The sequence below is a fragment of the Solanum lycopersicum genome, chromosome 9 (genome assembly GCF_036512215.1).
Source record: "Solanum lycopersicum chromosome 9, SLM_r2.1".
NCBI lineage: Eukaryota > Viridiplantae > Streptophyta > Magnoliopsida > Solanales > Solanaceae > Solanum > Solanum lycopersicum.
This window is the reverse complement of record NC_090808.1, coordinates 62817808-62832267: the sequence shown is the minus strand read 5'-3', so window position 1 is coordinate 62832267 and position 14460 is coordinate 62817808. Positions and strand designations below refer to the sequence as shown.

General features: G+C 33.4%; 1 protein-coding gene across 5 annotated transcripts; it reads left to right on the top strand.

The window, feature by feature from the left end:
* The first annotated feature begins 5283 nt into the window (after positions 1–5283).
* On the top strand, positions 5284–14170 carry LOC101245990 (protein PHOSPHATE STARVATION RESPONSE 1-like). 5 transcript variants are annotated; one of them, XM_069288788.1, is made up of 9 exons: positions 5308–5477; positions 6980–7050; positions 7959–8660; positions 8781–8991; positions 9107–9183; positions 9280–9319; positions 10976–11036; positions 12942–13011; positions 13481–14170. In XM_069288788.1, exons 3-9 carry the CDS (start codon positions 8049–8051, stop codon positions 13760–13762), a joined length of 1353 nt encoding a protein of 450 aa, XP_069144889.1. In that variant the 5' UTR covers positions 5308–5477; positions 6980–7050; positions 7959–8048; the 3' UTR covers positions 13763–14170. The 5 variants fall into 5 exon arrangements, with proteins under 5 accessions (XP_004247499.1, XP_010326641.1, XP_069144889.1 ...); XM_069288790.1 differs by having other exon boundaries at positions 5362–5477; positions 8793–8991; XM_004247451.5 differs by lacking the exon at positions 6980–7050 and having other exon boundaries at positions 5284–5477.
* The last annotated feature ends 290 nt before the right edge of the window (positions 14171–14460 follow it).

Genomic DNA, 14460 nt, shown 5'->3' with positions numbered 1-14460 from the left:
CCTCCGAGTACGACAAAGTGAAAGGAGACAAGACTCACCTCCCCCTACTTTGTCAATCACAGCCGTCTCGTCAATTCTATTCTCGAAAGCGTGTAGACAGAAGGCCTTTTTTTCGGACTATCTTGTTTTCAGGCCTCCATGGCCGTCCGGGGTTCGACCGTGTGTGCTGCCCAAAGGCGATGATGGCATGCCACGCCCGACGTCGTTCGACCGTGTGTGCTGTCCAAAGGCGATGATGGCATGCCACGCCCGACGTCGCTCGACCGTGTGTGCTGCCCAAAGGCGATGATGTAGATACTTAACATATATAAAGTTGAACAAGCAGACACTCGCGTCCTACGTAACATACTACACGTAAGACACCATATATGATGCTAAGTAGGACACATGTACTTACTTATTCAAGTTCATACATGTTAAAATTTATACTTGTGCAAAATACATTATTCAAAGTTGAAGGGCTTTTATACTAAACACATTTATTTATTATGATCCGACCTCAGTGGATCATTTCATTATCTTCTTCATCCATGATTCGACCATTGATGACAATCTCTGTAAGTTCTTGTATTTTTTTAAAACAAATTTCAGAATTTTATATGTGCCGTGTGTCAAAAAAAAAATTGTGAAAAAAGAATATTTTTAATTTAATTTGTGTTTATTGTTAATCTTTCTAATCTTAAATTTGTACTTGCTCTCTAATTTCACTTTCAAAAGCTGAAGACAATTATAAAGGAATTGAAGAACTTGTAGAAATTACTTTATAGATATGTACTTTAAATTTGTTTCTTAAGATAAGTTGTAATTGTAAGAAATTATTTGAATTAAGGATTTTTTTGTCAACCCGTTTATTATTCAATCCGTTCATATATGATCCGACTCGAACCGTTATTTATGAATATTAATTTTTTTTTAAAAGTATATATACAAGTAAAAACCTCAATTCAAATGGACATCAACCCATCTTGATTAACAGGCAAAACAATTAATAAGCAAAAAACGACCAATAACCAATATAAGTAAGATCGAATAACCGAAAAAACTTATGCGCAATGGGTATATATATTAAATCAATGTAATTTTTATTATTACGTGATTTAATGAACTAAAAAACTATAAGTTTAAACATATTACATTCTTATAATTATTTGATATAAACATTCTCTAATCCTAATGTAAATAAATGAGGCCCAAGTAAAAGAAAAGGAAGGGCCTCCCAGTTGGGCCTTTAAATTCATTGAAAGACCACACTTGGTGAATTCAAATATTCAGTTTACAATACAAATTTGGGAAAATTATATGAAATGGCAAACATTCATAACTAATTATATATTAGGGGTATATTTTAATTTATTTACATTATATAATTATAATTTATTTTATTTTGCTATAATTAATGGGGGCCCACAACCTATTATGTAACCAATTGTATAAAAACCTTATTTTTTAATTTTGTATATAATTATACACAATCTAATTTTCTCTCTCCTATTCATAATTAATTTTCTCTCTCCTTTCCTCATTCTAACGTCTTCTCCTACATTTAATACTCCAATATCAGATTTGTATTTCGAATTTTTGTCCAAAATTTCAGTAATCCCTCCTGAAGTTGAAGTCTCCTTCCTAAGTTGAAGTCAATTTCGTAAGTTATCCTTAATTTTAGTTGTTTACCTTTTTTTCTAACTTATCTAAAAATTGTACATGTGTTCTGGGTTTTTTTTTCATATATTTTGATGAAATAATCGTTTTTCTGTTCTTGATAGATCTAAAATTCATCAAACAATGAACGAATCGTCTACATCTTTGAGGATTACCAGAGGTAGTCCTTTGCATGTCAATGTTGTTGACATTTTACCATCCTTTTCAATGGGGCTAACTCAAGAATTTGGGGTTAATGTAGGGTCTTTGGGAAAAACTTATACAAGAACAAACCATGGAAGAGCTGAGATCAAAGAAAAAAAACGATCCTATGGCAGTTCAACAAGTTATTAAAAATGCCAAAGCTAGAGGCATTAAAATTGTACAAGGTACAAGAAAGAGGAAAGCTGTGCTATTTGAATCAGAGGAAAATGATTGTGAAGTCGGATCTGAAGAACTTCATAATCATGAGATAGTGTCTTAAAACACAAACTTAGATACAATTTTTTTGTTAATTAGTTGTCAATATACAAAAACCATTAAATTAAGTATTGTATATAGTATATTCCATGTGAGTAATTGTATATAGTATATTGCATGTTTATGTTATTTTTGGTTTTTGTATATATATACAAAATAGTAATTGGACTTAGTTATACAGATGGAAAATTTGAATATATGATTAGAATTTGTATATTCTATTAGTTATATACAAATTTTTGAAGTTAGTATATATTAAGTTTACATACATATACAAAAATTGATATGTACATGTCTGTTTTAATAGCTAGTAGTAGGGATTGTATATAGATGGGGAAATATCATATGTGATTATAATTTTGTATATTGTAGAAGTTATATATAAATTATCGAATATAATGTATTGAATATGCATATACAATTAATAAAAACATTGAATAAGTGTTAGTATATACTATATACAATTAAAAACCTGAATAACATATATCTCTTGTTATACAAATTCGTAAAATGCATTTTTGTACATGTATATATTTATTCAATAAGATTGTATATGTATATTTATTGCAATCTAATTGGATGTGCATATACAATAAAAGACATTGAATACGTGCTGGTATATCCTATATACAAAAAAGGTAAGTTCATATATATAAACAGAAAATAATCTGTGAATGACTTTTTTTTTGTATATATAGGTAGGTATGTATATACAAAAATTAATTTGTACATGACTTATTATAAACAGATTTTTTTTAATTTGAACGTATGGCTTGAAAATAGGGACGTTTTCCTAAAATTGTGGCATTATCTTGATTTATTGTTACCATATTTAATGCTTCAGTTACAAACAACTTTTTAAAATAGAATTGTATAAATAATAATAAAAAAATTATATACAAAATTAAAGACACCTTTAATAACTTAACTATACCCATATTATGTAATTAGGTAAACTATACCCATATAATGTTATTTAATCTAATAAGTTTGCCATATATGAAATTTTCCCTACAAATTTTACTAGTTTAAAATTTTTTGTGTCCTTTTATTCTTTTTTAAATTATAGTTTTTAGCATATATAGTTCGCTGTATTTGACACATCCAGATACATGTATTATGTATACATTCCAAGTAATATACACATAATTATGTGTACTTAAAATGCTACTTTAGGAGTAAATTACGAAACTAACAACTTATCATTTTCAAGTAAATCCCCATCTTTTGAGTTATAACTTTTTTATTGAAAGATAAGTTTTTTTTAGTAGTGTATCTAATCATAAATTTTTTTTATTACTATATCGAAACTATATTTTATAAAAATGTACATGAATTATATTTTTACCATGTATTTAGAACTAATATAATGTATTTGAAGTTATTGAATGTTTACTTATCAATAAAAAAAGTCTATCTGAATTAGACTTATATAATAAATAGAAATCAGTATACATATACAAAGTTGACATTGTATCTGATTAAACTATAACACGTACATGTTGCACGCTTATTATATATGATATCAAATTAAATGTATCTAAAACCACTTCATGAAATATGTATATATATGTGAAGTATGTATCACAATCATTGTATCAGATATTAGATAGATACATCCCATATATACATAGAGTATGTATCTGTGTTCAATGTATAATGATTGCAATGTCAAAATCACCACCTTCATGAGCATTAGCAGTTGCGGTCGCAAAAGATAAATCTACATTTAGAGGTGTTCTCGAGTCTTTTAAATATAAAATCGTATAGAAATTCAAAGATAGTTAAAAATTTCTAAATCTAAAATTCTCTCAATATTTTTTTTTTGTATTAAATTTATTTTTATTTATGGTACGTCAAATTTGAAAACTAAAAAAAGAAGCAACGAAGAAGAAAAATACACCAAACAAAATGAAAACTATTTTAAGACTAATTTGAAAATCTAGGACCCATAAAAAAAAGAAAAGAGCCAAACTTTATCAATGGAAGAATATGAGCAACCGTTATATGGAAGTGGAAAAAAATTCAAGGCTTCAAACAATTGTGCATTAGAGCGAAAAATGAATGATTGAAGAAGAAAAAACTTAATTCACATTAAAGGACTTTTGTCCACTTTATTTGCAATAAAGAATACCAAATGGTTAATTTTGATTGAGTTGGATCAAATTTTAAGAAATGGTTAATTTTGATCGAGTTGGAAAAATGATTATATTTTGAGCTTAATAAAAGATTTAAGTTTGCTTAATCATGAATTATAGCTATATGTTAGGGAGAAGAGAGACGCGAGCGAGATTATGCAAGATCTGAGGGAGAAATGAGAGAAGTTGAAAATCTATTGTATTTGTTGTATCACGAATATAATTGATACAACTCATTGTATGACAAGCAAAACTGAGAGAAGCGCAGGAGAGAAATGAGCCAGACAGAGAGAGGTAGGAGAGAGACTAGCGAAATCGAAAGAGGAAGGAGAGATGAATGAATACGTATTATATTCGTTGTATCACGACTACAATCAACACATACAAACACAAATATAATTATTTAAATATAATTGAATTATATTATATATCAAATATAATGATATTAACAAACACAATTTGTGTCAACAAATACAATGACATAATACAACTGATAGAAAATATATATACAATTGATACATGATACAAAAACACAATTGATATGGAGTACAAATACACTTGATATATGATAAAACACAATTGTCATATTAATGTGGAATATATATATATATATTTTTTGACAATTATGTATTTATCATAAATACATATTATACTATTATTATTATATATTTACCTTGTTGTATAATTTTTCTGGCTAAATGACTACTTTACATAATTTATCCCAGAAAAAGAAGGACCTCCCAATTTGGCCTTTAATCCACTGAAACCACACTAATGAAATCAAGTTTTCAACTCACAATTATTAACTTTTTTTCCCTTTTCACTTAGAATATTAAAATCATTTTCCCACAAAATAATAATAAAAAATTAAATTATTAAAATCCAAAAATTATTTTTTTTTTTAAAAAATCACACGTGTAGCGCACGAGATACTCACCTCACAAACCAATAATATTGCTTTTTTGGTCAATTGGGACCCACCACATGGTAGTCACCAACTTCTCCTCATATTCCTTCATATCTCCGCACGCGCTCTCCATAAGCACAAAGCGCGTGTAGTCAACCTCCATCTCTGCAAGTAGGCACTGTACTACTAGAATTAAAAATTCTCAGCCAACCAAAAAAAATCAACGTTCACCGTTCAAATTCTTTCGATTTCGCCGGCGATGAAATGAAATCTCCCGAAATCGGCAACAACGAGTTAGCTGTTTGTGCATACAGGTGATTTTTTATATTGAAGTTTATGTGCTCTATGATTGGCCTGTTTTTTCGGGTTCTAATGGAGCTGTTTTGATTCTCTACTCAAACTTTTTCTTATCTGGGTTTGTTTTTAGGTAAAAGTTTCGTATACCCTTTTCGTTTCTTTCAATAATTTTGATGTTTTTGGATGGAATGGATAATCTCTTGCCAAAAGAAGTGATTTTTAATGTTTATCTATTTCTTTTTGCTGAGTTTGATTGTAGCTCTAATGGGATATCTCTTGTGTGGGATGAGGTGGGGTGGAGTGGGGTAAGTTATCTTAGAAGACCTATACTTTCTCTTATTAAACCTGTTCTTGGAGTTTTAGACAAGGGTAAACAGACAAAAAGCAAAGATTTCTTATAGGCATACCAACTACTTGGTATCAACTTCGGGGTTCCTTTGGTAGAGCTAGTAATGAGGTTACTTATTTATGTGTTAATTTTGATTAAGTTTTACAACTTTTGGTAGCTGGTTAGGAAGTAAGCTATTCATGTATATTAATAAGATGTTCGGTTTGCAATTTAAAACCTGAATGAATAGTGTGTTTATAAGTTATGAGGGAATTGTTGAATTATCTTATGTTGGGTAAAAGATGGAGTAACTGATACCTGCATTACCAAATGAATCCTTAGTTGATATAAAACTTGCCCAAGGGTAGGAGTTTGCTCGGAGCATTGCTAATCTAGTTATTGATTAGGACTAAGTGTGAGATTGTCGAGATCCTCTACTTCTAGAATTTAGAGAACCCCTAATTTGTCTTAAAAAGACAAATTATTCACCAATGTTAGGTTGAAATAAGTTCGAGACGAGCAAAATGAATATTAGAGAATCAGAGAGCCCATTCAGATTAATTTGGGCTTGAGACATAGTTAATTGATTACTTTTGCCTGGTTTTATTTAGATTAAGTTGGTTGAGATTGAAAATTTCAACATTGACTCTGTGTGTGGACTTCTTGCAACTTTAGATTCAGTTAATCTGGTTGGGGTACTGAGATAAAAGCGGAAGCTTTAGGCAATAGCTGATGTCAGTGCTAAATTAACTTGACATGATCAATTCTATTCCGATCAAAAGGAAAAGATGAATACAGGAGGTTAGCCTTGTATAAACATGGTTCAACAGCAGGTGGGTTCTTCTTGCATTCTGAAATTTATTGATCTCTTATCCCGGTTCGATAGTACTACTCAACTTTTAGCCTATCCATCTCAGAGCTACATTAGCTTGGTAGTGTCATTTAAGTCCTATTCTCTTTTGTCATTACCAAAGATGTTATTCAAACTTTTTTTGGCTAACACAAGCTATGCTCAATCTTTGTGCAAAAATTGCTCCGTTTTTGCATGTAATCTCCATTCTAATAACTTTGCTCTTGTATGGTTGAATCCTTGCTGTTCATGCAAGACAATGTAAGCCCTGATGTCAACCTAATACCTTTCCTTCTGTATTCACAGAGGAAATCATTAATCTTTCTTGTTTTTTCATATAGCCTTGGTGTCTAGACAACTTGCTTGCCCCTCTACTAATTCAATGGGTCACCTGCTACCTCGACAGACACAGGTACCAGGTACTTAGAAAGAAATCACCTAGTGTTTTTGCCTTCACTAGGATGTGAACCTGACTCAAGAAATCATAAATCTTCTGGTTTGACTTCTCAAAGAAATAATTCTGTTGCGATTTCTAGAAAAAGCTAAAAAAATGGAAGCTTGGTGCATGAATCATCCCCATTCTTGTGGGGTCTTGGAAAGAGCCGCACCACAAGGGGATGTGATGTATGCAGCCACCCTGACATGCACATAAATGGCTAATTCTGTGGGGAATTCTAATGTGGATGTATCTGAAAAATGCATAGTATTTCCATGTGTACTACAATGATGCGATTCATTTTTATTTTATTCAACATTTCTTCAACTTAAAATTGTGAATATGATGTGTATCTTTGGTTGGCAAAGTTGCAATATTAGTGATAATTTACATATAATTACTCTGGTTACAAAAAAGATTCCAGTTGTACAATATGTTCTACTTGGCAGTGCTGGGGTCTTGCATCATCTTACTGGCAAGTCATGCTTGATTTCATTGCTTGGTTGTAATTTAGCTGTCACAATGACAGATAACTTTCATTTGTGGGGTTTTGCATGTATCCATCATGCAGTTTCTGTGTTTGCGGAATTTCAACATAGACAGAACTATGCTTAACCATCTAAATTTTCCTATAACAAGGCAAGAAATATCTCGTATACTCCTTTTTAGTTGTAGGGCGCTTGTTGTTTCTGTTCATAATAATCCATGTTGCTAAGCACTTAATTTTTAAAATGGTTATTTTTTCTTTGATATTTTTCCTTGGAATTGTGTCCAGTCATGAGTACCATGTGTGTTTAATAATCCTAAATGCAAGGTATGTTACTGGTATGTTTTATCTTTGAGGTTCTTGGTGTTTTGATTTTGATGTCATGCTGATGATGCAGGAATCAATCTTGGACACTGGTTACTAAGAAATTAGAAGATACTAATTGAGGAGAATATAGTAGTGTATTGTACTCATCCACAAAGTTCAAATGGAAGCACGTCCTGCTGTGTCTGTTCAAAGTGTGGTTGCAAGTCAACTCAGTAATTGTGGTGCATCAGGGGCACTTTCTTCTTCCCTGTCTATATTTCCAACAGCCCTTGGAGAAAAGTACCCTAAGTTTCCTGACTTGCAGCAGGCTTCGATGGGAAAGGAGCTCAAGCAACATCCTGCAACTGTTGTCTCTTCTTTGCCTTCCAACAGTGGGGCTGTTGGTCTTATGTTCTCATCATCATCAGGATTTTCCGCCGATCTTCAGTTCTCATCTGTTTCACCCCAGGAAAAGCATTCAGGAACTGCACCTTTCATTTCTCAGTCAACATATAGTGAGACATCGATCCAATTACCTCATTCGGGAGTTCTTCAGTCCACAGCATCAAGCCAATATTTGAATGAAAACCATGAACCCTGGTGTATAGATCCACTGCCTAATTTCCTTGATTATTCGATGGATAACCCTGTCCAGAATAGTCAGGTAGCTTCTAGCAATAAACAAAGCGATTGGCAGGAGTGGGCCGACCTTGTACTCAATGATGAAGATGCTCTACCTTCTGATTGGAATGATATTATTGCTGATACAAGTATTGGCGACTCGGAGCTGAAGGTCAGTTTATTCTGCACTGACTGCTGAATTTCTAATCCTCATTCATTTACTTCTTGTACGATCTTATTAGTGTTAAAATAACAAAAGGAGACCCATTCTTATCTTGTCGTGTGTTCAAAGATGCAATTTCAGGAGGAAAAACAACCTTTGAATTTCCCAATGCAGCAAGTCCAAGCATCACAGCAAATCCCACCTGTGCCTGTAGAAACTTCAGCTATTGCTCCTGTATCATCCCCTGCAAGTAGTGCTGCAACAAAGCAGCGCATGCGTTGGACTCCAGAACTTCATGAAGCCTTTGTTGAAGCAGTCAACAAGCTTGGTGGAAGTGAAAGTGATTACTCTCCTTAGTGTGCATCAGTTCTTATAAAGCTCTCCTTGTTGTGCATCATAAACCGAGTTTTAGTATTAGACTGTTGTCTGACTCAGTGATTTTACATGAGCTGCAGGAGCTACTCCCAAAGGGGTGCTAAAAATGATGAAAGTTGAGGGTTTGACCATCTATCACGTTAAAAGCCATTTGCAGGTTTGTGCTATCTCATGTCCTCAATTTGATTCTTTTTAGAGATGGACCTGTTGTATTTCTTTGTTGATGGTTTTGAACCATTTTTCTGAAATGCAGAAATATCGAACAGCTAGATATAAACCAGAAGCATCAGAAGGTATGTAGTTTCTCACTCTTTTGTGTTTGTTTACGTGTCTATCTTTTCATTCATTTTGTTTTTTTTCTCTTTTCTCAAGCAATTTTAAAGAAGTGTTTTGTTCTTATTCTTGAATTAACTTTGATTGTTGTAAAGCTGTGAAATTCTTTTGAGACAGTAGATGTCTAATTTTTGTTAAGTACTTGAGATCTGAAAGGTTCTTCTTGGAAACCGAGTGCGTGCGCATGTATGTGTGTTTGCATGTTTTAATTATTTATTCACATGTCAACTTATTGTTTTTGTATTTGATTTCATGTGGATTCCTCAATCCTTATATGCATGGTAGCAGATGATGAAATTATTCTTCGACAGCTATTCATATGGTAGCTTTTTACTGCATAATAGATGAGCTTTCTCTAATGCCCAAGAAAAGAATATATGTTGGATCTGAAAGATATGGACCTGTGAGTTATCAACTAGGTTTTGAAGCAATGAGTCTCGGATCAGATCTTTAGTTGGTACTGTCTGTCTCAGGAACATGAACTTGTGCTCTGTTTGAAAACTTCACGTGATATGGTATTTTTTTCCTAAGTTGAGCAAACTCTTCACTTTCGATGCCGCACCCATGTCAGATTCTCCAAAAATACACTACTTTTGGAGAATCTGACACTTTCTCATAGATTTTTTTGAAGAGTCCGAGCTACATAGTTTTTTTCCATGTTAGGGACATAAATGAATGAGATAATACTGTGCGGAAGTTATTGCATAGGAAACTTAAAAAGTTTGGGACTACTTAAGGAAACTGTAAACTTTGTACACAATTTCCAACATCTTGTACTTTGTTTTGTATCATCACTTCTCATAGCCTAGCTCACTACCTTAAGGTACTTCTTTTGTATGTTTCTCTTATTTAAACCTCCCGTCTCTCTCTCTCCCTCTCCCTCCCTCTCCCTTCTTAGCTGAATGTGTTTTATTATCTTACACTGCATGCAGTATTTTCTTCTTAACTCCTATTTTTCTTCGATAAGGCATAATTTTATTAATATGAACCCAAGATGGTACTGCACTAGTAAAAGACAGTTTGCTGGGTGTGAATCTCTTAAAACTGCAGTAATTCCAAAAACTCCAACATTACATCAATGTCATTAGTAAAAGAAGCATTACACTGAAAATTTAAATTCCAGATACATCTATGTTAGGTTCTTACATTTCTATTTCAAAATAATTTCTCCTACCAGAGACTGCTCCTCCATCTCTTCTTTTCCTGCATCTCTTGCTTTTTCACTCAGTGTAAGAACTAAAATAGTTCCCAAGGCCCCTCCCCCCTCAGTTATACCCACTTCAATTGAAAATCTGTACATGTTTTGTCTAAGGCTAATTTGGGGATGAGAAAATCTTATCTGGAAGGGCATCAGTATGTTGAACATCCCTGACAGGAAATAGTGACAAATATTATTGGATAGAAGAGTATTATGAACTTCATATTGTCTTGTAAAAAAAATTCGAGTCTGTCTTTCTCTGACCTAAATCAGATACTCTTCAACTAAATGGTTAATCAGCATAAAATATTTGATTGCTAAATATCCTGTGTTTCCAGGTTGTGACTAATTAATTTCTCCATCCATTCTTATCTTCTGATGATTTTGGTTGCTGACATTCTTTTCTTTTATCTCATAGCTGGGTCTTCAGAGAAAAAACAATCTTCACTAGATGATTTGGCATCTCTGGACTTAAAGACGTAAGTTGCTGTTCCATGTCCGCACTTCTATTTATATAATTATTACAAGTCAATATATTATTCTACGCATAAGAGAACTTCTGCAATATATCTTTTATAGGTTATAACATAAGCCTTCCTCTTCTCTCCTCTGTTTCACCTTCTACTCTGACTCTACCCCCGCCCCGCCCCACCCCACCCCAAATGGATCAAAAGAATATCTCTGGTTGGCACAGTATATAGGAAGAGTGACTTCTTCTTTCCTCTCGCCAGAATTCTATCTTCATGGAAGACCTTGCCACCTTGGCACTGAACCTTGACTGCTTCTTTGTTTTCCAGCACAAAATTTTCTTCCACAGGCAGCACTTCCTCTCTATCCTCTAGCTACTATTGAAAAATTACCAGTTTTCTCTTCCTCACCTAAAATAATAGATTATCAAAATTTGGTGCAAGGGCCAACTTGAATTTCCAGTAATCAGGGGTTGGTCCATCGCCATTCCAGAATCTCCTCTTCAATGTCTTTTTTTTTTCTGGCTCTACTGGATTCTTCCTTCTCAAAATTCATCTTTGAATATGTTATCCACAAGCTCTGAAGAACAGAGGTTGGCATCCATGGCAGCTTTAGTGATGTCGCTTTTTTTTTTTTTGATGAAGTGATCTCTGTTTTCTGTTGGGCTTGGGATTTGGCTATTGGTTATGTAATTTGAGTCTTGGAGATATCTGTTTCTTGGTCTTGGGATATGGTCTAGTTTTGGTGATAGAAGTTTCAATTTTTGGTTTTGTGGTTCGGGGCATTGGTTCAGATAAGGATTTGGAGATTTTCTTTTCTCTTCTGTGTTTGACCTGTCTTTATTAATGTTTTTAGATTGTGGGAGCGGCTTAACCTGTTAGATTTTGGGTGTAGGCATTGTAGGTTTTGATGTTTTTAGAGGGATGGGAGTTGTCCTTTTCTTTTTCCTGTGGTATTGTACTTTGTTATTAAACAATTCCCGGGCCAACAAAACACTCACATAATTATCATGCACATACTTGATTTACTTGTTTGTCCTCAAATTTACAAGAGAATTAACCGACTATTACCAGCTTTATCTTTATCATTTGCAATTACAACATAAATTTTTGGAAACAGTTTCTGCTGAAGTATTTAGAACAATAATGTGGAACGTTTGTCCACCCCGCACCCCCCAATCCTGCTTTGTCCTCAATGAGGCCCTTCCTGTTCGTGATTTGATACCACAAAGCAGTGTCCTGGAAATGCATTTACATAACCATAGCATGTGGTCTGTCCCCTTCTCGTTTTGCATTACATGATGCTTAGGTTCTGTTTAATAAACTTTCTGGTTTAGCTTTCATGTAGGAATGTGATTTTGCAGGTAACCTATTGATATCAAATACATTTTCAGTCCCAATTTAGTCTTTTTTTCGTTTCACCTTCTGTAAATGAAGTTAGCAATTTTTTAAGTAAAGGGACTTGACTTAATCACTAACTATAATTAAAGCCTGTTTCAAAAATTAAATAAAACCACTATCTATAATGCTAAATATAGAGATAAGGAAACTGAAAATTTTACAAGTCTGAAAACTCTTCATTTGAAAATATTCAAATAATTACAACAGAAATACAATAGTAATATTGACTGTTAAAGCCAAAATCGACAATTTTTCTGGAGGGTAATACTGAGCTAATCTATGAAGATTTAAAATTCTCTTGCACATAATCTAACGAGAGGAATTCCTAATTCTACATTAATTGGGAATTATGTGCATGTATTATCTAACACAGGTCACTACTGGTGCTCCGATACAGTAACTGGGTGGTAGCTTTAGGGGCTCTATTTATGTAATTTTGAGTTTCCTGTTATATCTTACTCTCGTGTATACTTGTACACTTGTATCATTCAAATCTGGTGTGTTGGGCTGACACAGGGGAATTGAGATCACTGAGGCATTACGATTGCAGATGGAAGTGCAGAAGCGTCTCCATGAACAGCTTGAGGTATGGCTTCTTTCTGTTGAGCTAAAAAATACTCACACTTTGACAGGTGATCATTACTTACGTGTTCAACAAAGTACTGCCTGTTATATGAGAATATCTGCTTGTCATGTTTTATTTTTCTCAAGGATAGCTTTTGGCTGCTTTTATGGCCTTTTAGAGTCTTCAATTTGTACTAGATAATTCTGAAGAAAATGAAAAGTGCACTTTAGATTTTTCTTTGTACATTTTCAGTTTAATTTATTATGTAAGCAATTTCTGTAATTTTCTCTTCCTTGTCAATCTTTTTGATGAGTCAATTTCGAGTTAATCATAGTTCACTCTTGGGGCTAAAAATCTTCTCTATCATGGGTAGTAGAATAGTTTTCTTTTGCTCATTGATATAACGAATAGCCAGCTCATCTAATCTCTTATTTGATTATCTCGTGGTAATCTAACTTGCAGCACTTATATTGTCAATATACATTTCCAGATTCAAAGAAACCTGCAGCTTCGTATAGAAGAACAAGGGCGATACCTCCAGATGATGTTTGAGAAGCAGTGCAAGTCAATGCCTGGCGCAGACTTGGCTAAAGGCTCATCATCTTCTACAGCAGATGATGCCTTTGCACAGTTGTCACAGGTTGACACTGCTAAAGAAGTTGATCACGAGAAACAGAAAGAGCGGGAAATAGAAGTTCTTGGAGATCCTGAGACAAATATAACCAGCACATCTGATTCACCTCCTTTGAAGCGCTCTAAATTGGATGAATAAGCCTTTGTAGGTTCAAAACACCATCGGTAGACTATGGAATAGTAATATATTGACGCTTGGAACATGAAATCCTTGAGTAGAACGGAGTTGGCTCGTGAAAGAGCTAAAAGTACCATGGTATTCTTTTCATAGACAATATCTCGAGGGGCCATGGCGTGTCCTCTCATTTGACTTAGATCATAAAGAAATATCAAACCTTTGATGTTAGATTTGTGGCATTTCAGAGTCATCTTGGATGGAAAACGAGGAACTATTGGTCGTCCTTGTCGTGTCAAATTCCATCAACTGAAAATGTAGCTTGTCTGAACATGAATTGTTCTGTTATAGTCTTATGTATCAGGAAGGAAAATAGTTCTTATTGCTTGAATTCTCATCAGTTACATTATGTAAATATAGTCTTTGGCTAAAGATGCTGTTTTTTTTGGGCCTTTTTATAATCATGTTAAAGTAGGCTTAGGAATTCCAGAGTAGTAATTAGTCTCCCTTCATCATGTAAGTGGAAAAAGAAAAAAAAAACATAGAAGAAAGGGAAAGAAGATCAGTAGAACAACAATATACTTGATATTCGACGTTAATCCCACAAGGGAGATTTGGAGAAAAATAAAATCATCATCACATTTTGGTGCTTCTAGATATGTTCAAGTATATGTTTTTCAATATACATGAGGTCAAAATTAGGTGTAATTTGTTCTAAATAC